This window comes from Lupinus angustifolius, chromosome LG01 (genome assembly GCF_001865875.1).
Source record: "Lupinus angustifolius cultivar Tanjil chromosome LG01, LupAngTanjil_v1.0, whole genome shotgun sequence".
Taxonomy (NCBI): domain Eukaryota; kingdom Viridiplantae; phylum Streptophyta; class Magnoliopsida; order Fabales; family Fabaceae; genus Lupinus; species Lupinus angustifolius.
In genome coordinates, this window is record NC_032009.1 from 19,595,671 (window position 1) to 19,621,969 (window position 26,299).

At 30.5% G+C, this 26,299-nt stretch overlaps 4 protein-coding genes across 8 annotated transcripts; 1 reads left to right on the plus strand and 3 right to left on the minus strand.

The window, feature by feature from the left end:
* On the minus strand, positions 1,170-5,656 carry LOC109359155. The gene is made up of 8 exons (XM_019603752.1): positions 5,542-5,656; positions 4,533-4,901; positions 4,379-4,435; positions 3,081-3,236; positions 2,708-2,950; positions 2,402-2,560; positions 1,888-1,949; positions 1,170-1,652 (listed from the first exon to the last, which is right to left on the minus strand). The coding sequence occupies exons 1-8, from the start codon at positions 5,654-5,656 to the stop codon at positions 1,179-1,181; spliced, it is 1,635 nt and encodes a 544-aa protein (XP_019459297.1). The 3' UTR covers positions 1,170-1,178.
* Positions 8,592-11,309, minus strand: LOC109351835 (NADH dehydrogenase [ubiquinone] 1 alpha subcomplex subunit 2-like). 3 transcript variants are annotated; one of them, XM_019593493.1, is made up of 4 exons: positions 11,186-11,309; positions 9,997-10,089; positions 9,758-9,864; positions 8,592-8,798 (listed from the first exon to the last, which is right to left on the minus strand). In XM_019593493.1, exons 2-4 carry the CDS (start codon positions 10,080-10,082, stop codon positions 8,716-8,718), a joined length of 276 nt encoding a protein of 91 aa, XP_019449038.1. In that variant the 5' UTR covers positions 10,083-10,089; positions 11,186-11,309; the 3' UTR covers positions 8,592-8,715. The 3 variants fall into 3 exon arrangements, with proteins under 3 accessions (XP_019449038.1, XP_019449030.1, XP_019449045.1); XM_019593485.1 differs by having other exon boundaries at positions 9,997-10,100; positions 11,186-11,308; XM_019593500.1 differs by having other exon boundaries at positions 9,997-10,084; positions 11,186-11,217.
* LOC109359240 lies at positions 11,745-21,087 on the plus strand. The gene is made up of 3 exons (XM_019603866.1): positions 11,745-12,032; positions 12,149-12,298; positions 21,040-21,087. Exons 1-3 carry the CDS (start codon positions 11,835-11,837, stop codon positions 21,085-21,087), a joined length of 396 nt encoding a protein of 131 aa, XP_019459411.1. The 5' UTR covers positions 11,745-11,834.
* On the minus strand, positions 21,265-25,116 carry LOC109351794 (RPM1-interacting protein 4-like). Of its 3 annotated transcripts, none has more exons than XM_019593421.1 (5): positions 24,883-25,116; positions 22,692-23,189; positions 21,817-22,005; positions 21,667-21,715; positions 21,265-21,423 (listed from the first exon to the last, which is right to left on the minus strand). In XM_019593421.1, exons 1-4 carry the CDS (start codon positions 24,886-24,888, stop codon positions 21,686-21,688), a joined length of 723 nt encoding a protein of 240 aa, XP_019448966.1. In that variant the 5' UTR covers positions 24,889-25,116; the 3' UTR covers positions 21,265-21,423; positions 21,667-21,685. The 3 variants fall into 3 exon arrangements, with proteins under 3 accessions (XP_019448966.1, XP_019448979.1, XP_019448971.1); XM_019593434.1 differs by lacking the exon at positions 21,265-21,423 and having other exon boundaries at positions 21,492-21,715; positions 22,692-22,997; positions 23,040-23,189; positions 24,883-25,115; XM_019593426.1 differs by lacking the exon at positions 21,265-21,423 and having other exon boundaries at positions 21,492-21,715; positions 22,692-23,186.

Genomic DNA, 26,299 nt, shown 5'->3' on the forward strand with positions numbered 1-26,299 from the left:
TCCTAAACATAGGTAAGATCTGATGTTGCCTCACTATGCAACTCCGAAAGACTGTTAGTCTCGTCAACACAAAGTGTTGGATCATATTCAGGGCTACCACAATTATAATTTAAGGGTTGTGGTAGTTTGACTGCAGCATTGCTCACATAAATCCCTTGATAGGTATTTTTCTATATTTCACAAAAGTTATTATGTGCAAGAGTTGAATCTGCAAGATCCTCTTCATTTGTATAAATTTTCTTTACATCTTCAAATGAATCCTTAGGCTTTGATGTCTCCAAAGAGATCTGTCTATTTATAATCTAGATTCCTTGAGAGAACTGACATATGGTGATGTGAAAATGGATGGAGGCGATGAAAATGTAAATGAGTTGAAAGTCTGAGTAATAGGAATAGCCTTAATAGGCTTGATAGGAGATAAACTATTGATAAATTTGAATAAAGGTTAATATCAGTAGTCGTGATTATATTGTTGACTTCTCTAGTCAACCATCTCTTCCTCATTGGGTTCTCCTTCTTCAGAACTCGAACTTCCCGCAATAATAGCACGATTATTGTTTACACCGCGTAGAACCCTGTGTGGTTCTCCTCCCGTGCCTCTTTGTTGGTCCTCATTGTTAGCATTGTTCATCACCTGATTTAAAGTCACCAACTGTTCAGTAAAAGCAATTACGGTTGTAGTAAAAGCTACAATAATACCCTGAAGATCTACTCTTGTTGCTGGTTGATCTCTCATAGTTGTTCAAGATACGAAAAAAGGTAGCAAAAAACTTGCTCTAGTATCACTTGATGCAGTGGGAAGTACAAAGGATTGACAAGTGCCAAACCTAGTACGAATATTTATACAAGTGATACAACTTTAATATTTATATTGTATTGTTAAACTAATGCATGTCTTTATTAACTAATAATTGAGGTCTTTCATTTAACTATAAATATTAAATATATTTTTTAAAGGCAATACGAAATGGCACATGCAAATACACGGGTATGGTACTAGTAAAAGTTATAAAATAGTTTACTCAACTGTCCTTCAATCTTTCATCTCCATATAATTGTAGAAAACATTAAAAATGTTGCTTACAAACAACAAAAATTAAATGGAAAGAGAAAAGTAGACATCAAAATGAAAATGAAAATAACTCAAATAATGTTTTGAACCACTGATGTTGTCTTCATTAGTATGAGCTCCATTCAATTTTTTGCATCCTCATTCCTTGAACCTGCAAGCCAAAATTTGATGATGGTTCTAACCATGGAACCTTTTCAAGAAGTTTCTTCACAAGATCACCAGCTAAGTAAGAAAGCACTGAGCCCACAGCACCATTGCTAACATAGTAAATCACTATTTTGAAGTATGCCATAAAAGTGTTTGATTTCTGAGTATAAGCTTTGGCTATAGAAAGCAGTGTGATGCATAGTAGAGAAACACTTACAACTGCTGCAAGCTTGAAATCCTTGTCACCATTCTCATGGAATGAGAAACCATATACCAATGGTGGCACTAATCCAAAAACAATGAATGATAATATTGCAATAAAAGCATGAACACAGAAATTCTTCCTCTCTCCTAATAACTCATTGTATCTATCCACAGGTGCTTCTGTTTGATTCTCAGCTTTTTTAGGTTCCTCAGATTTTAGTTCTCCTAGCTGCAAATAATGAAAATAAAAATATTATTCTTATTTAGTATTATTGTTATAATTATTATTTTGTTAGTGTGAGTCATGAATGCCGTGTACTAAATTGTGTTTGTAATACATTGATTATAACTGCATGTAAAAAAATATGATTCTGATTGATATAATTTCAGAGACTTGTAGACTATAATTTAATATAAAACCTAGTTTGATTAGAGAAAATCAATATTTTGAACATATAACTCACATTATGAACAAAGATGAAAAGTCCACCAACCAAGTTTGCCAAAGCCAGTGCAACAATGCTCACTGCCAAATGATGAAACTGTTAGTAAAAAGTTGTGACATTAATTTTCAAATTTATGCATTAATTCCTTGTCATCTTAAAATCCTTGATAATATTAATACTGTTAATGGTGTATGTTGGGAAAATATTCAAAGATTATCTAATATTGCTGGTTGTTATTTGGTATATTTGATTGAAATGCAATACTATTATTTTTAAGGTTAGATCTTGATATTGGATTAATTCTTACGCAGATGGTAATTTTTCTTTTGCATATTGTTTTGTGTCTAACTATTTGTATTGGATTTAGTAACACTCTTTTTAAGCACTAAGTACCTCTAATACTTCCATTAACATTATCTTTGGTTATGAAACATAAATTTTAATGTCCTCTAAATGGTGCATAAATAATGTATCATAGGCATTAAAATAATATTAAAGAAAGATGAAAATGTAAATAAAATTAAAGTCATACATATGGTAGCATCAGCACTTGCAGCAGATGTAACAACAGTAAGACTTGCTAATGATTCAGTCAATCCACCATATACAATGCTTTTCACAATCTCCAATGCCTTATTAAGTGCTGTGTTTTCATCTATAACTGGTTCTTCACCTGGCCCACCCAACAAATCTACAAAATCATTCCATTGCATTATATTAAACCTTTTTATAATCACATATATATTAAGAATTATTCTTCCACAAAACCTATGCTATACTTTGCAAAATATGGAAGATATATACAGACATATGAATGGACCTATATATACTTAATTACCTGTGTTTTCTCCATCAACATTAACTTCCAAAGTAATCTCATGCTGTTTATTGTTTGCAGGCATGATAATTCTCCAATCACTACTTCTTGATGAGGATTCAGTTTCATGTTGTTTGGGTATAGAGACTTCATGAGCCTCATCTATAACTGCCCAATTACTCCAAGAATGTTTCTTCCTTGTTTCAACTGAACCTTTTGGATCTTGTGATGATGTCTCATTGTTCCCAAGAATGTTTCCAATACCTGAAGTTCATGTTAATTATAGGAATAGTTTAGGGTTTATCTTAGCTAACAATAAGAGAATGAATTCTTGTGACAAAAGTGAAAAGAGTTCTTCATAGAACTAACATTAAGTGGTAAGGAGTAAACATACCCCTATCATTGATTTTAACTGATACTTTCTGCGCTTCTGAATAATCTGAAGTGTTAAGGGTCTGTTTTGTAGTAATTTTTGGTCCTGATTGAGTCACTTGCATGGATTGATCAGGTTCTGGATCATTAACTATATTGTAATTTGATGAATCAGTCACTGATTAGTTGATTTCATTTGCAAAAAGAAGACATTGAATATTAGTCAAAAATGAAATCATTATTCAATAAAGTAACAATTTTTACTCAATGGTTAATATTTTCCATTATGGAACATGCTTAGAGAGTTAAGGAAACATTGTTAAAACCAGCATCTTTATTCTGAGCTCATATACTCAATAGTAGTAGAGGGTCTAGTATTGATAAGAGATTTCATGTGACAACAATTTTTTTTAATATAGTTTTAAATTAGTTTTTAAAATTTACAAAATTTGCTTTCTTCTTATATTTGAGTTTGAGAGTTGGACTCTTCTTAAGAGAATTTGAAGTCCTGTATTAAGGGATGGATCTAGACAAGAACCAAGGAGAGAGCCCAAAATTTGTGGGATGGAAATTATGTGTAGAAAATTATCCATGAATTTTGTCAATTTTTTAGTTTTATGCTAGTTTCGATAAGTCTCGTTCTTTACATTTCTTTTTAGCTGCTTGGCCTGTAGTAGGTATCTGGTTTACCGCGTTAGGTACCAGTACCATGGCTTTCAATTTAAATGGTTTCAATTTCAACCAATCCATAGTTGATAGTCAAGGTCGTGTAATTAATATATGGGCTGATATTATAAACCGAGCTAACCTTGGCATGGAAGTTATGCATGAACGTAATGCTCATAACTTCCCTCTAGACCTAGTTGTGGCCGAGGCTCCATCTATACTTAACTGAACCAGCTAATTATCCGTGAATAAATAAGAAAAGGTTGAACATTGTCCAAAACATAAAAGTTCAACTCCAAAGCATAGAGGAAAATAAAGATATAGGATATGCCTAACAAGAAAATACACCAAACCTATTTGCACTTGGATCCACCCCATGTTGTTCTGTAACGTTTACTTTGTCTAGTTTTTAAAGATTTTATCACAATAGTTTATGCAATATAAGATGAGAAAAAAAAGTATGCAATAATTGTGTATAAGTTTTATATATTGTTATTACATCATTCATGTTTTATCGTCATTGACTCTTCAAAAAAATACTACAAATAAATGGTAAATGATATATTGACTATGTATAAATCTTTATGTTGTCAATGCATAGATATTACACTCGTAAAATATTATGCAATACATACTTTTCAATGAATACATTACCTTGTTGATTTAATATTCCATCAGGATCCCTTACCAAACCAGGGAACAACCAACTTCCTATTCAAAAAAACATTAGAAAAATCCAATGTTCAATTAGTCATGTTTCATAGCATATAAATCAAACAATATCTAAAGAAAATAATAAGTGATGTACCCAATGGAATAAGGAAACTGAAGCATGATGAACATCGAAATTTCTCAATTGGTTTCAGATTTAGTGGATCAAGATCATTAGCATGTTCCCATTCTTGACGTTGAATATACACTTTTTGGATACAAGATTTACAATTAGGGCAATAGAATCCATGTGTTGGTGGTATTTCAAATACCCTTTCCAAATATAATTCTTGATCATAATCTTCTTTGATTATGCCAACTTTTTCAATTTCAGTGTTCACTATGTTGTTCAAAGAAGTAGTAGAATCAGATGCAGGTAAAATTATGCTATCACCACTTTGGAGTATATTTTCATGATTCACATCTTTTGTGATCTCCTCAATTGTTTCTTGTTTAAGGTCTCCAACTATATGAACAAATAAAATTCATTGGCGTAGTATATAGTAAGATACAGCTCATGAATAATATTCTACATCTTTCAAGTAAAATAAATTTCCAAATATTCTGAAAGAAATTAGTTTCTTACCCAAAAAGAATGAGAGATAGTCTTGTTAATACAAAAAAAAACTAATATAAATTTTTATGACCAAAATGTGAGAGATAAACTAAACAATAATCTCACCCGTACACATTCGGTCATATGTAAATTATCCAAATGTATGTGTACTGTTAAATCAGAATTTAGGGCATGTAACAAAAAAGTTAAATTATATTGGATCGAACCAATTATAATAAAGAGGTATCAACTCATATAGTATTTAGATTTATCTCTATAATATATCATATTTTATTTAACTTAATTACACTCATTTATCTCTTTCGCAGGATAATCAATTAATATATCTATATAAATTAAGGAATTTATGTAGATGTAGAAAAAAAATGATTTTGCATAATTTTATTAAAACTTAGAGAATAGTGTAATTTAATATTATGTACTATATATATATAATGCATGTTAAATAACAATGAAGAGAAACTATATGATATTTATTGGGTCCATAAAATTCTAATTTTTTTGTTCCTAGATATATATATTTGGTTACCTTCTACATCAGTTTCTATAGTATCAATCCTTCGTTGGAGACCCTTCTTTCGTTGCAAAACAACTTCTTCAACCTCATTCTCTACATGATTCCATTGATCTACTATAACCTCCATTTCTCCTTTGATGTTCTTATTTCTCACTTTCACCACCTTACTTATAAATGGCACCAAATCAATTTATAATGTGGGATTTTGAAGACATTGACTTAGTCTTTTTAAGGTTTCTTCTAACAATTAATGGAATAATTTGACTAAGTGTGTGAATGCATGTTACATGCATGATAGTTAGACGTGAGATCGATGTCATTATATTAATTATAATAATAGATTTTCAAATCTTAACAGCTTAAATTTAATCTAAGTGCTACTTAATCTAGGAATGGAACAATTTATATAGAATTGAATATGAAAATATTGTACATAATCAATTTAAGAATTTGAAATATAGAACCATTCCATGACTAAGTGTGTGAATGCATGTTGGCATGCCAGGTAGATGTAGATGTTATTACATATTAATTATGAGAAAAACGTATGTATTATTTATGAGTTTTATACACTATCATTGCATTGTATATTATTCATGTTTAATGGGTATTGATTCTTCAAAAAGTAATAAAAAAGAATTGTAAATAAAGTATTGATTGTATATAAATTTTTACAATGACAATGCATAAATACGATTTATTATAGTATATAAAACTTTTACAAATAACAAGATTATAAACCTTATGTAAAATTAATTAATTGGCCCCAAAATTATTTTTTGTTTTCAAATTGGTTTATAAGTTTTTGTGTTCTATAATTTATTTTTTGTTTTCAAATTGGTCTTTTAAGTTATTTAATTATATTCTCAAATGGGGTCTATAAAAAAATGTATTACTTTTTAAGTTTTACATTCATTTTTAATGATACAATTTCAGAAAAATAATTGAGAGATTTGTAGGTTGAACATTATCATACCAAAACTGTAAATTTTATATGAGAGTTGAGAGGGTTTTAAAGAAAAATGTTGATTAGATCAAAATAATATAGAAAAAATTAATTGAGGGACAATTTAGTAGTTTTGCCAAAACCTAATTTCAACATTAATTAATCACTTATTTTTTAATCACCAAGTCATTAGTTATCACTTTTTTTATATGTTTGGTTATGTAGCACTAATTGAAACAATAAATAAGAAATATTTTATGCACATTAATCAATTGATATATCCAAACATGAGTTGTGCCGTTAAATAAAAAATGTAAAGGGAGCCAATTAAACCCATGACTGGAATATAAATCATGGTCATATGATTTATAATGGTCTATGGATTAAATATTGAAAATGAAAAATCAAAATTAAATTAAAATCCTTTCACAAGAAGCTCGGAATTAAAATATATTCAAATTAAGAAGGTCATACTAAAAAGGTATGATCTAGTCATGAATAAACTCATTAAATTCGCAAGTATCGAGCTAGTATCAAATGTTCAATTCATAATAACAATACTTGTTGGGAGAGATAGTTATGTACACAAAAGAGATTAGTTATTTAATTCTTCAGTTATAGCTTACCTCATTTTTACATGAGCGTAATATCTACACTGATAATGTAAAGAATTATATACAGTCAATAAATCATCCACTATTTATTTTATTACTTTTATTTAGAAGTTGGTGGTTATCAAACATGAATAGTAAATGCTACAATGTTAGTATAAAAAACTCTTACACTATTGGTGTACACATTTTTTTTTCTTTCTTTTTACATGTGGATTAGATACAGCTAAACTTAATGAATATAATATCTTGCCCAAATTTAACAATTAAAAATTAAAAATCCCTCAATCATAGAATTGTTTGTTCACTTTATCCTCATGATATGGCTCCTACTCAACCAAGATTTGTAAAATGTAAAATTAAATACTAACTTTATAGTAATTTAAAAATATAAAATGAACCGTATATTTACATGTAATGATGAATGAAAAAATAAGAATATGGGGCATATAAATGCAACTTACTCTAAATTGTTCTAAGAACACCTTTCATTGTGTTTTCACTATCCTTGACCAGCATAATGAGGTGAAAACCTATTATCTTGAGCAATGGCAATAACTAAGGCTCCTAATGAAGTCAAAAAAGCAAAATTATGACAAAAGACATAGGTAGGTGGAATGAAACATGCATATAGTTATTGTGAAGACTATATCGATCGGGATACCGAGAACAATGCTACATCGATCGAGATATTTTCTCAAGTCGATGGAAAATTCTCGGATAAGAATATCTCCGATAAGGGTTGCAACATGTTTCTTTAATAATTCTTATATAATTCTCTATCTATATATATATAATCGAATCAAACATAAATATAATGAGTTAAAACATATTATATAATTAGCCCCAATTATTAATTCAGATTCAGCTCATTTTGTTCAGAAATAAATTTATGAAGCTAAATAAAAGTCAGAGTTGAGTTGCCTCAATTAATTGACAGTAATATTGTGTTGTATTGGGAATAAATGCATTTCAACGGCTTCAAATAAATAAATTTTTAGTACTACCAAGAATATCCCTTCAGTAAGGAACTAATCTCTTTCGAGGTTTATAACTGTCCCTCCCAACAAGTATCATTCCTAGGAATCTCTCGACTTTGGGGATCCAGTGGAGCCTTACATCACTAGACCAACACCTTGTTGATACTTCAAGAAATAAATTATACAGTCATTTTCAAACATTTTTTAAAAATTAAAATTAATTGATGTTGCTAAGTGGGAGAATATTTCTATTATGATATTTCTTGGTCCAACCATATATATGAGGGAATCATGTTTCTTAGAAATAAAAACTTCATGCCAGAAAAAATTATATAGAATGGCAAGTTATCTGTTTATGCCTAGTTACAAATTATTTGCCTGAGTCATTGCATAATCAAGTTCCCTGACAAAGCCACTTTCACTCAGAAAGAGTAACACTATGAACCAAAATCTAACTCAATTTATCCGTGTTCTGAATAATAGGATCAAACTAAACTTGAGTAGAAATCATCAGACACATAAATGGAAGGGAACAAAATATGGCTTATTTCAAATAAAAAAACAATCTGCAATAACAAGTCTAGAATGAAAGCATTTATTCAATTTCTGACAGAACAAAAGCAGCAACATCAGGCTTTCAAAGAATCTCCTATTTTACCAGACCTTCAAGTGCCTTAGAGATCTGTTGCTCTGTCAAGCCTTCCAATTTGATGCCTTTCTCAACACCCAAGTCTAGAATTACGGAACATGTCATAAGAAACACGGGCTCATCGTAAAGAGGAACATTGCAGAAAATGCAAATAAAAAGGATAATCTACAATATATGGTTCAGAATTTCAGATATTTCACTATACAAAGATGATAACTTTTTAAGTGTCAAGAGCAAAGTATAAATTATATGGGATTAAACATCAAGCCACAATCACAAACTGATATTGATATTATCCGTAAGTTTTTTTCTCCGCACAAATTGTCATATATACCTATTTTGTTTTTCTTTTGTGGATAAATATATATACCTATTTCGTTAGTATTGCACGCTGAAGCATGTTGACCAATATTTAAGAAAAATGAAGAGAAAGGAAAATGATATTTTTATTCAGCAAGCATGGTATTTTCGTACAACTATATAGGAGAATGTTTAATTATATATATATGAGAAGACGGAACCATGTCAAATGATTGCGCTTTAGAGAAATCAGTATGCCCAGAAATGGAGTGCCATAGATGTAGCAGAAGGCAAGAAACTATTGGTATATATTATCGGAAAATGCTTGCATAAACTGTATGCATGCATAAGAAGGGTGGAGATTTCAGCCATAAACATTCAACATCTGTATAGCTGAGTACTCAGCCACACTATACATTCAGGGCGTGCATGCAAGAAAGTCTGTTTTATTCTGATTTTCGTAAAAAATTGGCATATATAAATGTTAAGTTTTGTACTGCCTACCAAGACTATTGTATTGTCACACATTTGCAGGATATGGAAATTAAGCATAGAAAGTGGATAAAACATATTTTCAGTCTCAGTGCAATAATGTTGATTTCTAAATCCTAAAAACCCCAGTTATGAAGTTAAGGGAACGAAACGATTGAGAATCATGATTCATGATATAGAATGTGAATGCATATTATGCAGTGGTGAATTCAAACTAAAATGAATTCAAGAGATTTGAGATTGGTGATACCATATCTTGCCCATAACTGGGGTTCAACTCCTTTGCTTTCACGGATCAATATTGGCAATTTTGGGTTCAATGTTTTCAGTTCCTTATAATTCTTTTCCACAAATGCCCTGAAATAAAGAAAAAGCAAGAGTTTATTTTATATTCAAAATGTATGACATGTAAGTGTAACTAAACAACTAAGAGATATACCAATAATGCTGTGAAATTTGACCAAAAAATAAAAAAAATAGAAGTATAACCTTGCAGATGAGCTTGCAGGCGATGACTGGCACATCAAAAACCGAAGCTCTTTTATGTTCTTCGAAATTTGTCCTCTCCATGCCATTGCTTCCCTAGCTCAAAGTTATGGTATTTGAGAGATTTTTCAGCATCACGAGGCAAAAAGAAAAGGAGACAGCTTAATAACAATGCAAGCTAAACTAGCACTGCCGCTACAAAAGTTTCAACAACAACTTTGAAAAATATTTCCAACTTTAAGAAGCACACTGAGTAAAAAGTATTGAATGTCGAAACTACAAACAACTGACAACAGATGAAAAACCCCAATAAGCGAAATTCCCTTTTCTTACAGGCATATCTTCATTCTTTTCCATCGCACATGGATGTCAAGGTTTACATGCGAAGATTACATCGTCTCGATCAAAAAATATGAAAGCCCCAAAAGTAATAGCACTCTAAACTATCCAAAAATTCATGTAGGTAGTTTTCGAAAATGGGTTCACCGAGCTTTCAAGATTATTTAATTTAATCCAACCCGCCTTCAGTCTTCTTCCAATTAGAAGGCAACACTCAGACTCAGCAATAGCGTAATTTCTGAATCCTCAAACTTTTGAAACTAAAAGATTTTATGAAACTTGAAAAGAGAAAATAGATATATACCAAACATATTACAACTCTATACCAAGTCCGAAAATATCCGTTAAAATGTACCCAACTGTTCCAATGAGTAAATCAACTTAACTGGATGCAAAAGGCACAATTTTTAGCTGGATGGAAAGGGTTCTAAAATGTGAACTGCATCACCAACACACCCCCACAATCGCATCATCTCGCAACTGAGTGTGGTTTACCGATCAGCGATAGACCACAATAGATTAAAAATTCTTCAATTACAAAAAAAGCAGCCGAAATCCGTGAAACTATCTTTTCGCTTGTCAGGATAAGGCCGCATAAACCTACCCTAATGACTGCAATCCATATCACGATAACCGCAATGTCTACCATCGCATCGGCCTCAACCACAATTTCAATTAAGCATTTTCAGTGCAATAATTTCAATTTAAAAAACAATTAAAATTTGCAAAATATAATTTTTTTAAATGAATATGAAAATATACAACAAAACCTAGTACGTGAATCTAGCACCATCGATTATTAAGTAAAAGTGAGAAATGAAATTATTAGAGAATGAAGATTGTGAGACCAAACCTGAATTGATGAGAAACGCTGAGTGCTGCGGTACGAGGTTGAAGATTGTTCTCGAATCGATTGGGTTTGGTTTTGTTTTGTTTTGTGGTGAGAGGGGCACAAAGGGAAGTAAAAGAGAAACATAAGGGTATTTTTGTCATTATACCCCCAATTTATTACTTAATTTTTTTGCATAAAAAAACAATATTTTGAATTGTTATTTGATGACTAAATTATTTATTAAAAAGTTTAAAGGCTAATTAATTACTTTGTTTTTCATGAACCAATTGAGTTTAAAAAATTAGGAATAAGGTGGGGTATTTAGTCAAAATATATATATATATATATATATATATTATTTTAGGTAAATATTATACGAACACGAATAAGAGGTCTAAATTGCCAATAATAATCATTACAAACATAACAAATTATGAGAGCAGGCGAATAAGCCTGAAACGGATCTAAAGTGGACATGTGAGTCTGTGACCCAAAGCGGTCCAGCCCGATACGGTGACGCAACCGTTTCCACAGGTGTAGACATAAGTAAGGTTGGCATATGTATAAATATAATTTGTGACAGGCAAACAAACTCTCAATTTCTCCTAATGGTTTGTTCACTCGTAAAAGTAGCAATTTAGCAAAGTCCCAAATTTTATATCCAAGGACAATGATGGGACCAGATGAAATTGAAAGCGAAGAAAGCTTAGTGGAATTAGCGCTCCGTGTTCTCAACACCGCCGATCCGTTCGAGAAGTCCCGACTCGGCGACTCAGTCGCAACTCGGTGGCTCAATGGGGTCATTACTCATCCCTACCACCCTGACCACCACCTTGTCATCCCTGACCGCCCCGCAAGGCTCTCCAACGTATATATTCGTTTATTCTTGTTTATTTTCAATTGGGGTGCCATGTGTTTGATGAAATGTCTCAGTGACATGTACAAGTTTGTTTCTTTGTTTTTTTATGAGTGAAATGCATGCAGGTGAAGTTGGTGGCGCCGGGTTTGATGCCGAAGCTGGGGAAAGCAGGAAGCTTGCAGAGCAGGATAGCCATTGTGCATAGCCTTGCTCATACTGAAAGCTGGGCCATTGATTTATCTTGGGTATTCATTCATCCCTCTTTCAATGAAAAAGCTATTACACCTATTTCAATGAAAAAGCTATTACACCTATTTCAATGAAAAAGCTATTACACCTATTTCAATGAAAAAGCTATTACACCTATTTCAATGAAAAAGCTATTACACCTATTTCAATGAAAAAGCTATTACACCTATTTCAATGAAAAAGCTATTACACCTATTTCAATGAAAAAGCTATTACACCTATTTCAATGAAAAAGCTATTACACCTATTTCAATGAAAAAGCTATTACACCTATTTCAATGAAAAAGCTATTACACCTATTTCAATGAAAAAGCTATTACACCTATTTCAATGAAAAAGCTATTACACCTATTTCAATGAAAAAGCTATTACACCTATTTCAATGAAAAAGCTATTACACCTATTTCAATGAAAAAGCTATTACACCTATTTCAATGAAAAAGCTATTACACCTATTTCAATGAAAAAGCTATTACACCTATTTCAATGAAAAAGCTATTACACCTATTTCAATGAAAAAGCTATTACACCTATTTCAATGAAAAAGCTATTACACCTATTTCAATGAAAAAGCTATTACACCTATTTCAATGAAAAAGCTATTACACCTATTTCAATGAAAAAGCTATTACACCTATTTCAATGAAAAAGCTATTACACCTATTTCAATGAAAAAGCTATTACACCTATTTCAATGAAAAAGCTATTACACCTATTTCAATGAAAAAGCTATTACACCTATTTCAATGAAAAAGCTATTACACCTATTTCAATGAAAAAGCTATTACACCTATTTCAATGAAAAAGCTATTACACCTATTTCAATGAAAAAGCTATTACACCTATTTCAATGAAAAAGCTATTACACCTATTTCAATGAAAAAGCTATTACACCTATTTCAATGAAAAAGCTATTACACCTATTTCAATGAAAAAGCTATTACACCTATTTCAATGAAAAAGCTATTACACCTATTTCAATGAAAAAGCTATTACACCTATTTCAATGAAAAAGCTATTACACCTATTTCAATGAAAAAGCTATTACACCTATTTCAATGAAAAAGCTATTACACCTATTTCAATGAAAAAGCTATTACACCTATTTCAATGAAAAAGCTATTACACCTATTTCAATGAAAAAGCTATTACACCTATTTCAATGAAAAAGCTATTACACCTATTTCAATGAAAAAGCTATTACACCTATTTCAATGAAAAAGCTATTACACCTATTTCAATGAAAAAGCTATTACACCTATTTCAATGAAAAAGCTATTACACCTATTTCAATGAAAAAGCTATTACACCTATTTCAATGAAAAAGCTATTACACCTATTTCAATGAAAAAGCTATTACACCTATTTCAATGAAAAAGCTATTACACCTATTTCAATGAAAAAGCTATTACACCTATTTCAATGAAAAAGCTATTACACCTATTTCAATGAAAAAGCTATTACACCTATTTCAATGAAAAAGCTATTACACCTATTTCAATGAAAAAGCTATTACACCTATTTCAATGAAAAAGCTATTACACCTATTTCAATGAAAAAGCTATTACACCTATTTCAATGAAAAAGCTATTACACCTATTTCAATGAAAAAGCTATTACACCTATTTCAATGAAAAAGCTATTACACCTATTTCAATGAAAAAGCTATTACACCTATTTCAATGAAAAAGCTATTACACCTATTTCAATGAAAAAGCTATTACACCTATTTCAATGAAAAAGCTATTACACCTATTTCAATGAAAAAGCTATTACACCTATTTCAATGAAAAAGCTATTACACCTATTTCAATGAAAAAGCTATTACACCTATTTCAATGAAAAAGCTATTACACCTATTTCAATGAAAAAGCTATTACACCTATTTCAATGAAAAAGCTATTACACCTATTTCAATGAAAAAGCTATTACACCTATTTCAATGAAAAAGCTATTACACCTATTTCAATGAAAAAGCTATTACACCTATTTCAATGAAAAAGCTATTACACCTATTTCAATGAAAAAGCTATTACACCTATTTCAATGAAAAAGCTATTACACCTATTTCAATGAAAAAGCTATTACACCTATTTCAATGAAAAAGCTATTACACCTATTTCAATGAAAAAGCTATTACACCTATTTCAATGAAAAAGCTATTACACCTATTTCAATGAAAAAGCTATTACACCTATTTCAATGAAAAAGCTATTACACCTATTTCAATGAAAAAGCTATTACACCTATTTCAATGAAAAAGCTATTACACCTATTTCAATGAAAAAGCTATTACACCTATTTCAATGAAAAAGCTATTACACCTATTTCAATGAAAAAGCTATTACACCTATTTCAATGAAAAAGCTATTACACCTATTTCAATGAAAAAGCTATTACACCTATTTCAATGAAAAAGCTATTACACCTATTTCAATGAAAAAGCTATTACACCTATTTCAATGAAAAAGCTATTACACCTATTTCAATGAAAAAGCTATTACACCTATTTCAATGAAAAAGCTATTACACCTATTTCAATGAAAAAGCTATTACACCTATTTCAATGAAAAAGCTATTACACCTATTTCAATGAAAAAGCTATTACACCTATTTCAATGAAAAAGCTATTACACCTATTTCAATGAAAAAGCTATTACACCTATTTCAATGAAAAAGCTATTACACCTATTTCAATGAAAAAGCTATTACACCTATTTCAATGAAAAAGCTATTACACCTATTTCAATGAAAAAGCTATTACACCTATTTCAATGAAAAAGCTATTACACCTATTTCAATGAAAAAGCTATTACACCTATTTCAATGAAAAAGCTATTACACCTATTTCAATGAAAAAGCTATTACACCTATTTCAATGAAAAAGCTATTACACCTATTTCAATGAAAAAGCTATTACACCTATTTCAATGAAAAAGCTATTACACCTATTTCAATGAAAAAGCTATTACACCTATTTCAATGAAAAAGCTATTACACCTATTTCAATGAAAAAGCTATTACACCTATTTCAATGAAAAAGCTATTACACCTATTTCAATGAAAAAGCTATTACACCTATTTCAATGAAAAAGCTATTACACCTATTTCAATGAAAAAGCTATTACACCTATTTCAATGAAAAAGCTATTACACCTATTTCAATGAAAAAGCTATTACACCTATTTCAATGAAAAAGCTATTACACCTATTTCAATGAAAAAGCTATTACACCTATTTCAATGAAAAAGCTATTACACCTATTTCAATGAAAAAGCTATTACACCTATTTCAATGAAAAAGCTATTACACCTATTTCAATGAAAAAGCTATTACACCTATTTCAATGAAAAAGCTATTACACCTATTTCAATGAAAAAGCTATTACACCTATTTCAATGAAAAAGCTATTACACCTATTTCAATGAAAAAGCTATTACACCTATTTCAATGAAAAAGCTATTACACCTATTTCAATGAAAAAGCTATTACACCTATTTCAATGAAAAAGCTATTACACCTATTTCAATGAAAAAGCTATTACACCTATTTCAATGAAAAAGCTATTACACCTATTTCAATGAAAAAGCTATTACACCTATTTCAATGAAAAAGCTATTACACCTATTTCAATGAAAAAGCTATTACACCTATTTCAATGAAAAAGCTATTACACCTATTTCAATGAAAAAGCTATTACACCTATTTCAATGAAAAAGCTATTACACCTATTTCAATGAAAAAGCTATTACACCTATTTCAATGAAAAAGCTATTACACCTATTTCAATGAAAAAGCTATTACACCTATTTCAATGAAAAAGCTATTACACCTATTTCAATGAAAAAGCTATTACACCTATTTCAATGAAAAAGCTATTACACCTATTTCAATGAAAAAGCTATTACACCTATTTCAATGAAAAAGCTATTACACCTATTTCAATGAAAAAGCTATTACACCTATTTCAATGAAAAAGCTATTACACCTATTTCAATGAAAAAGCTATTACACCTATTTCAATGAAAAAGCTATTACACCTATTTCAATGAAAAAGCTATTACACCTATTTCAATGAAAAAGCTATTACACCTATTTCAATGAAAAAGCTATTACACCTATTTCAATGAAAAAGCTATTACACCTATTTCAATGAAAAAGCTATTACACCTATTTCAATGAAAAAGCTATTACACCTATTTCAATGAAAAAGCTATTACACCTATTTCAATGAAAAAGCTATTACACCTATTTCAATGAAAAAGCTATTACACCTATTTCAATGAAAAAGCTATTACACCTATTTCAATGAAAAAGCTATTACACCTATTTCAATGAAAAAGCTATTACACCTATTTCAATGAAAAAGCTATTACACCTATTTCAATGAAAAAGCTATTACACCTATTTCAATGAAAAAGCTATTACACCTATTTCAATGAAAAAGCTATTACACCTATTTCAATGAAAAAGCTATTACACCTATTTCAATGAAAAAGCTATTACACCTATTTCAATGAAAAAGCTATTACACCTATTTCAATGAAAAAGCTATTACACCTATTTCAATGAAAAAGCTATTACACCTATTTCAATGAAAAAGCTATTACACCTATTTCAATGAAAAAGCTATTACACCTATTTCAATGAAAAAGCTATTACACCTATTTCAATGAAAAAGCTATTACACCTATTTCAATGAAAAAGCTATTACACCTATTTCAATGAAAAAGCTATTACACCTATTTCAATGAAAAAGCTATTACACCTATTTCAATGAAAAAGCTATTACACCTATTTCAATGAAAAAGCTATTACACCTATTTCAATGAAAAAGCTATTACACCTATTTCAATGAAAAAGCTATTACACCTATTTCAATGAAAAAGCTATTACACCTATTTCAATGAAAAAGCTATTACACCTATTTCAATGAAAAAGCTATTACACCTATTTCAATGAAAAAGCTATTACACCTATTTCAATGAAAAAGCTATTACACCTATTTCAATGAAAAAGCTATTACACCTATTTCAATGAAAAAGCTATTACACCTATTTCAATGAAAAAGCTATTACACCTATTTCAATGAAAAAGCTATTACACCTATTTCAATGAAAAAGCTATTACACCTATTTCAATGAAAAAGCTATTACACCTATTTCAATGAAAAAGCTATTACACCTATTTCAATGAAAAAGCTATTACACCTATTTCAATGAAAAAGCTATTACACCTATTTCAATGAAAAAGCTATTACACCTATTTCAATGAAAAAGCTATTACACCTATTTCAATGAAAAAGCTATTACACCTATTTCAATGAAAAAGCTATTACACCTATTTCAATGAAAAAGCTATTACACCTATTTCAATGAAAAAGCTATTACACCTATTTCAATGAAAAAGCTATTACACCTATTTCAATGAAAAAGCTATTACACCTATTTCAATGAAAAAGCTATTACACCTATTTCAATGAAAAAGCTATTACACCTATTTCAATGAAAAAGCTATTACACCTATTTCAATGAAAAAGCTATTACACCTATTTCAATGAAAAAGCTATTACACCTATTTCAATGAAAAAGCTATTACACCTATTTCAATGAAAAAGCTATTACACCTATTTCAATGAAAAAGCTATTACACCTATTTCAATGAAAAAGCTATTACACCTATTTCAATGAAAAAGCTATTACACCTATTTCAATGAAAAAGCTATTACACCTATTTCAATGAAAAAGCTATTACACCTATTTCAATGAAAAAGCTATTACACCTATTTCAATGAAAAAGCTATTACACCTATTTCAATGAAAAAGCTATTACACCTATTTCAATGAAAAAGCTATTACACCTATTTCAATGAAAAAGCTATTACACCTATTTCAATGAAAAAGCTATTACACCTATTTCAATGAAAAAGCTATTACACCTATTTCAATGAAAAAGCTATTACACCTATTTCAATGAAAAAGCTATTACACCTATTTCAATGAAAAAGCTATTACACCTATTTCAATGAAAAAGCTATTACACCTATTTCAATGAAAAAGCTATTACACCTATTTCAATGAAAAAGCTATTACACCTATTTCAATGAAAAAGCTATTACACCTATTTCAATGAAAAAGCTATTACACCTATTTCAATGAAAAAGCTATTACACCTATTTCAATGAAAAAGCTATTACACCTATTTCAATGAAAAAGCTATTACACCTATTTCAATGAAAAAGCTATTACACCTATTTCAATGAAAAAGCTATTACACCTATTTCAATGAAAAAGCTATTACACCTATTTCAATGAAAAAGCTATTACACCTATTTCAATGAAAAAGCTATTACACCTATTTCAATGAAAAAGCTATTACACCTATTTCAATGAAAAAGCTATTACACCTATTTCAATGAAAAAGCTATTACACCTATTTCAATGAAAAAGCTATTACACCTATTTCAATGAAAAAGCTATTACACCTATTTCAATGAAAAAGCTATTACACCTATTTCAATGAAAAAGCTATTACACCTATTTCAATGAAAAAGCTATTACACCTATTTCAATGAAAAAGCTATTACACCTATTTCAATGAAAAAGCTATTACACCTATTTCAATGAAAAAGCTATTACACCTATTTCAATGAAAAAGCTATTACACCTATTTCAATGAAAAAGCTATTACACCTATTTCAATGAAAAAGCTATTACACCTATTTCAATGAAAAAGCTATTACACCTATTTCAATGAAAAAGCTATTACACCTATTTCAATGAAAAAGCTATTACACCTATTTCAATGAAAAAGCTATTACACCTATTTCAATGAAAAAGCTATTACACCTATTTCAATGAAAAAGCTATTACACCTATTTCAATGAAAAAGCTATTACACCTATTTCAATGAAAAAGCTATTACACCTATTTCAATGAAAAAGCTATTACACCTATTTCAATGAAAAAGCTATTACACCTATTTCAATGAAAAAGCTATTACACCTATTTCAATGAAAAAGCTATTACACCTATTTCAATGAAAAAGCTATTACACCTATTTCAATGAAAAAGCTATTACACCTATTTCAATGAAAAAGCTATTACACCTATTTCAATGAAAAAGCTATTACACCTATTTCAATGAAAAAGCTATTACACCTATTTCAATGAAAAAGCTATTACACCTATTTCAATGAAAAAGCTATTACACCTATTTCAATGAAAAAGCTATTACACCTATTTCAATGAAAAAGCTATTACACCTATTTCAATGAAAAAGCTATTACACCTATTTCAATGAAAAAGCTATTACACCTATTTCAATGAAAAAGCTATTACACCTATTTCAATGAAAAAGCTATTACACCTATTTCAATGAAAAAGCTATTACACCTATTTCAATGAAAAAGCTATTACACCTATTTCAATGAAAAAGCTATTACACCTATTTCAATGAAAAAGCTATTACACCTATTTCAATGAAAAAGCTATTACACCTATTTCAATGAAAAAGCTATTACACCTATTTCAATGAAAAAGCTATTACACCTATTTCAATGAAAAAGCTATTACACCTATTTCAATGAAAAAGCTATTACACCTATTTCAATGAAAAAGCTATTACACCTATTTCAATGAAAAAGCTATTACACCTATATATATATATATATATACCCAACTACTTAAGTGAGAAGAATAAATCTCGATCTTACAAACAATTATGGATGGTTATAATTACAAGTTAGTTATTGGTCACATGATAGTCATAGTCATGTACATGTATCTTTTAATCTTAACTATTCAATCAAGATCTAGTAGTTCATAATAAGTGTTTTCATTTCTCGCAATATCACATTGTTCTCATGTGAATAAGAATCAGACTCATCTTCATTACTAGAAATGACAATAAGGTTTTTTAGTTTATTTTTAAGGGTACAAATGTAATATTAGTGTAAGTTAAAAGTATAAGAGTATCATTATTTTTTTCTATGTATTTTAACCTAATTAGCTTCTCTAGTAATGGAGAGGAGTCCGGCTCCATGCCCTTCGCAACTTGTTTAATAATACCTAGTGTAATATAGATTTTTGAACTTTAATCAACACATTTTAGTTTAAAATATGTCTGGATATTTTTAAATTTTACATAAAATTATTAAAAATTGAATTAATTACATATTTTAAATTTAACTTGAGTTATTTCATATCTTCAATTACATTTTTGTTTGATATTTTCCTCTTAATAAAGTGTGAAAAATATAAATGGGTAAGAGAACATATAAGTAGTTGCATCCATATATTTAATACTTTGAAGTTTTAGGTCAAGATATGATATAAAACTCATTTATATACTTCTTATGGATGAAGATCTTCCAATAATAGTATAAGGTTTGACGACTCAGCCAAGTATTCAAACAACAAGTAATTCATAGATCCATAAATTTATTTACAAGGTAGTATGAGTGCTCGAGTTGCACCCATGCACTTGGATTTGTATGTCCTTTATTGCGAATAACTGTGGAAACCATTTAAGTAGTAAGCTCACCTAAAATGAATGCTCTCCTATTCCGAATTCCCTAGAGCCTTCACTAGCACAACCGAGACAATGATCAGTTTTTGTCCCTATGAGGATGGAGTTGGATCTCTTTCTTGGGCAGAGCATTAAGTATATGTATCTTTATCGATTAACCAAATTCTAAATATTGAGATAAATCTCAAAGAGATACTACTTCCTCATGAATTTATCTTGAATCAAGATCTTTTGGAAGGATGGAAGGGCAGAGGTCTTTGGTGTTCCCTCTCTTGTTAAGAATTAAGGTCTCGATGTCTCGCAATGGATGACCAAAAAAAATGTTCGATATTTGGTGTCTAGACGTAGAGGAACCACACCTATCCATCTCGAACTTGGTGGTCAAATAAATACAATCAATTTGAATGGTCAAATAAATACAATCAATTTGAATTTTAATGCATATACCAGTAACACAACAAAATGCCAAAAAGAATAGAAAATTCTCAATCTTGCATGCAAGGTATCTTTACCAAACAATTGAAAGAAATACATAGAAGAAAAAAAGGCACAAAATAGTAATGATGAATGCACTTCAATGATGTCTTCCTCATAGTTAACCTTGTAAGAGAGCCTTGGATATTTACAAGTGCTTCATACACCTCACAATCATTCAATTCACAACACTATTTTTATCTCCATTTTCTTGAACAGATATTTGTTGTCTCAAACCCTCTCTCATATAATGTCTCGTGCCAATAAAAATGAAACAAAAACAGTACTAGATAATGAAATTTTAAAAAATTTAATCGACATGACATGTTTTTACTGGCACGAGACAACGTATGAAACAGGACTGACACATCAATCTATGTTGTCATAACATAATTCACACCTCCAAGTAATCATTTTTTGCCCCATGCAAAGCAAGAACACTGGTGAAACAAAGAGGAGTACAAAGATAAGCACTTGTTTTGTGAAAACTCCAAACTAATAGATTTACTGCATCAACATTAAACATGTATTGCATGCATACCTGAGTTTTATCATGGGTCGGATGTTTCCGGATAGCATGTGGTCTCCCATTATATGTGCCCGGAATATTTCCAGCTCCACCTTGTCTCTCCTCTCTCACTTGGTTGAAAATGTGTGTAAATCCATCAGCTGATGCAGGGTTATTCATATCCCATTCGCCGAACTTCGGAACAGCTGCACCTTTATCAGGCTATCACAATAGAATGCTAAAATCATAAATGATCTATGATGAAATATCTCATATCTCATCAAGACTAAAAGGTCAAATCCTTATAAATTTGTTAACTAATCGACCAATCATTAGCATAATGTTATCTTCTATGTTAAGTCTCATATTGATCGCGTATATAAGTAATAAGCTAGCTTTTGGTGTGGCGTAAGGCCCATTTGTATCGAACTCTATGACAAGGAAGCCGCAAGGATTGGGCTTAGTGGTAAGTGGTTTGGATAGTTTGCATAAGGTCATCGATTCAAACCTCATTGCCACGGTCGTAAAAAAAGTCTATACGAGGTTGGCAACCCACAATCCACAAATGTCCAATCCTCCAAACTTCATGATCTCGATATCTAACCCTGGGCGTGAGGGATGTTAAGTGCTTAGTCGCACATCGGTTAGGCAAAAAAGTAAAGAATCATGCATAATGACATGACTTAGACTCAATATTATTAATAGTAACAAAAGGGGGAGTGTGGATCCTCTCAGTACCGGAGAGGTCCAATACTTTTTTCTTTCAAAGAGATGCAGACATGTGACACACCGAATAATCAATGACCGAAATTTAAACTAAAAAGTGAATCTCTTTTAAAGAAAAAAGTACTGCTCCAGCATTGGAGAGATCCACACACCAAAATAGGGGAGAAGAAAAGAAAACTAACAGTTTCATCCCCTCGATTAACCGATTTTAACCGAGATCTTCCTGGTGCACCATGGCTGCTGTCATATGAATTCTTTACTTCCAATGAGGGACTATCTTTGCCTGAGGTTTTAGTCTGCCGATGCAGGGGAGAGCGTTCAACGCTGTATTCAGAACCAATACTTTGTCTCAAAGGTCTTCTTTGGTTATCAGCAGAACCTACTCCGTGGCTTCCATTACCGCTACTCCTATTGCCTGCATTGTAATGACGAGCTGGAGAATCAGTAAAATTCTTCGGATCACCGTCTTCCTTGATCTTATGTAACTCGTTTGCAGACCTCACTGATCCTTTCGCGGGTAGATCCTCTGAATCAATAGTTAAATCTGGATTTTCCTCGGGGTCATTCGGATTTATCATCTTTGTTCCAGTTCTACCTTGCCGGGCCTTATCAAAATAAGCTGTATAAGGAACATCTTCGCCTTCCCAATTGCCAAATTTCGGCACATGCGAACGTTTCTGCTGTCAAATTGACACATTGAAAAGAATTGGTTAAGCAAGTTTCAATGAATAGACCTCATAATACAAGTTTTAGATGCTAATGATCATTGCACAACCCCAACAAAGTTTCACTTTCTTACTTCTTTTTCTCAGCCTTCGAAATGAATCACCGAGGAACACTACCATCTCAGTAAACTTCGGAAAAAAACTCCAAATAACTTATGCCGAATGGTCCATGCTACTGAACAATGCAAAACTAGAATAGCATGTCTAATTGAACAACTGAAACCGATAACTTCATACTTCAGGAGATAAACTTTTACTTGGTTGAGCCCACTGGCTTAAGATACAAATGATTATTAATAACTTGGAACCGGTGATTAAATTGCGGATTACATCACGTGATGCAGCAGCAATATTGCGGCTGTGGTGGCTGTTAAAATTGTATCACACAGCAATTATGGTGTGACATTGAATCACGATGATGTGGACCTATCGGGCTGCAGTGCAACCACATCGGACCGCATTTAGGCTGTATCGGGCCACATTGAATTCAAAAATATTTTTTTAATTACATTCGTCGTCTATTATTAAATCAAAGTGACATTTTTATAAGGTCATAATTCAATTTATTGGAATCAAACTTGGTTCTGCATACTGAATATCAATTGATACAAATTTCCAACATCAATACAATCTGAATCACAAAAGTTATACTTATTTTCACTGATATTTTCTATCACAACATATACCAACTGAAAGGTGATATTCTCACATATGTACCAAAGCTAATGGCATAGTGCCACTGCGAATGAACAATAACATCAATACATCCTAGTCCCGTAACCAGTGTTTGACCAAAAATCGGTTCACGACAGCCAAAACAAACCATATTTCTTTCAGTTACCCTCAAGCAGAGATTTAAAGATCTTGTTACTACCCACAATTCATATAGTTCATCAACGTTATTCCTTTAACTCAAACATTGTAATATCTAGTGGTTTGTTTTGTCTTAATTTGATTCAACCAAAAATTAAATATTACAAATTCACTATACCTACAACTGTGATATTGACATATTCTATTTTTTAATTGATTGGAGAGTAGATCCATGAACAAAAAATAAACCTGATTCACAAGGCTAAGCTAAATTGTTAACCCAACATGATCCATGAAACTAGTTGCAATGAAAAATCAAGGAAATTTTACATGATAAGATTCTAATTGAATTGCATTGTGATTCTAAGAAGCAGAAAAAATAAGCTGCAAGTAATTTAGAAATAGCTTGTTGACCAAAAAATAATTTTGGTCAACAATAACAAAACTTTAGAAGATTAACAATAGAATAAACCAGTGTATCAAATTGCGGGGACCGCATCACGATGCGGCCGATTCACAGTGATGTGACCACAATAGGCCACAATGCAACCGCATCGGAACGCATTTGGACCGCATCATCAGACCGCATCATCAGACCGCATCATCAGACCGCATCGATGTCAAAAATATGTTTTTACTCACAAAATAATTCACATCGTAACATGCCACAATCTGTATCGCAACGGCTGCAATTACCACAATCATAGTATACACGACCGCAATTTAAAACACTGAAATGAACTCCACATAAAGTAGCAAAATTTACCAAAAAAATTCTCAACAATCACAGATATAAGAAACAAAAATTCAAAAGAAAACAGAAGGAAAAACTTACTGCCATTTCCTTCTAAACAAACCAAGTTTGGAATAATCTACTCAAATTGCAAACCAGAATTCACCCAACAAAAAAAAGTTGAACTTTTTTTGGATCAGACCCAATAGTAAAAATTCTGAGAACCCAAGAGATTCCTTTGCATAATAAAGACCAAGAAAAATAGACATAAGGGAAGAGCTATAGAGAGAGAAAGGGAGAGAGGTTTATCAACCGTTGACCAGAGCCACCGGTAATGTTAGACCATTATCTTCCTTGGTCAATTGTAAGTTTTCTATCAACAATGCGTTGGTCTCGTAATGTAATGCAAAGCATAGATTTCTATAAGAAACACTTTGTTATGAGGGAAACACATACTTGAAAGGGATTAGTTTTTTACAAAAGTGAAGAAATACTCATGTTAATACCAATTTTTTTTTTATGATTTCTTCTTTGTTTCAAATGTACTCATGCATATTAATAACAAATTGCTCTAGGAATGTAAGGTCTTGTTAAATCTCGGAAATAATAAAAGATATGTTCGATTTATGAGAGTGACTTTTATTGAGAAGACCACCACAAATACATAAAGATATTTCATTACACAAAAAATGTAACTGATTACTCCTCATACTAGCTATTAATTATAGAAACAATTTAGATTTATTTATTAATTCAAATCATTAAATCGGAATAAGTTTTTAAATTTACTCATATAATCTCTCAAACCATAAAGTCATAAGTAGCATTATTCATATTTAAATAATAAAAAAGTATCATTTGCTTCCTAACTTGTTTCAACTTGTTCCAAAATCATAAAAATTGTCAACATGCACTTTCTTTCTCTACAATTTCACTAGTTATCAACTTTTTTCCTTTGTTAATGTTATTAAAGAAAAACATCAACTAGACAAATAGCTGTGTTTTCTTTACAACGTGGTGTGGTTGCTTGATTTACAAGTAAAATATGGTCTCAATTGAAAAGTTTGAGAATCAATTTAATGAGTTTTTTTTGTTGTTTTTCACAAACTAAATTAATACACTTGAAATTTACATAAAAATGTTTCTATGGGTGGAAGAAGTAAAAATAAGCATTGTTATTCATGTTCATATAAGCTTATATGTAAGTTTGAGTCTTGTGAATGAAAAAATACTCGTTGGTAGAGTTAGTCTCACATACCTGTAAATGTTTCAAACTCGGATATGATTGCTTGTGAAAATACATGTGTGAAACCAAAAAAATATAAGCTTATCTAAATTTAGTATATTTTATAAAATTTATGTTCAATTAAATAATATAAGAAAAAATATAAATAATATTAATAAATGATAGATAATATAATTATATATAAATATTTACATTGATTATACATAGATATTATACTCATATAAATAATTATTTGAGAGAATTAATAAATGCATGTGTTCGGTAAATTTTATC

Excerpts from the sequence above, each read along its gene's own strand:
- LOC109359240 (XM_019603866.1), top strand. The coding sequence starts at position 11,835 with ATGATGGGACCAGATGAAATTGAAAGCGAAGAAAGCTTAGTGGAATTA. Across the intron at positions 12,033-12,148 it reads GCCCCGCAAGGCTCTCCAAC|GTGAAGTTGGTGGCGCCGGG; the intron begins GTATATATTCGT and ends AAATGCATGCAG. Across the intron at positions 12,299-21,039 it reads ATCCCTCTTTCAATGAAAAA|GATGGAAGGGCAGAGGTCTT; the intron begins GCTATTACACCT and ends ATCTTTTGGAAG.
- LOC109351794 (XM_019593421.1), bottom strand. Across the intron at positions 22,006-22,691 it reads TTAATCGAGGGGATGAAACT|CCTGATAAAGGTGCAGCTGT; the intron begins GTTAGTTTTCTT and ends CTATTGTGATAG. Across the intron at positions 21,716-21,816 it reads CGACCCATGATAAAACTCAG|TGTTCTTGCTTTGCATGGGG; the intron begins GTATGCATGCAA and ends TTGTTTCACCAG.
- LOC109359155 (XM_019603752.1), bottom strand. The coding sequence starts at position 5,656 with ATGGAGGTTATAGTAGATCAATGGAATCATGTAGAGAATGAGGTTGAA. Across the intron at positions 2,951-3,080 it reads AGTTAAAATCAATGATAGGG|GTATTGGAAACATTCTTGGG; the intron begins GTATGTTTACTC and ends CATGAACTTCAG. Across the intron at positions 2,561-2,707 it reads TGTTGATGGAGAAAACACAG|ATTTGTTGGGTGGGCCAGGT; the intron begins GTAATTAAGTAT and ends ATGATTTTGTAG.
- LOC109351835 (XM_019593493.1), bottom strand. The coding sequence starts at position 10,082 with ATGGCATGGAGAGGACAAATTTCGAAGAACATAAAAGAGCTTCGGTTT. Across the intron at positions 9,865-9,996 it reads CCTGCAAGCTCATCTGCAAG|GGCATTTGTGGAAAAGAATT; the intron begins GTTATACTTCTA and ends TCTTTATTTCAG. Across the intron at positions 8,799-9,757 it reads CCAGTTATGGGCAAGATATG|ACTTGGGTGTTGAGAAAGGC; the intron begins GTATCACCAATC and ends CCGTAATTCTAG.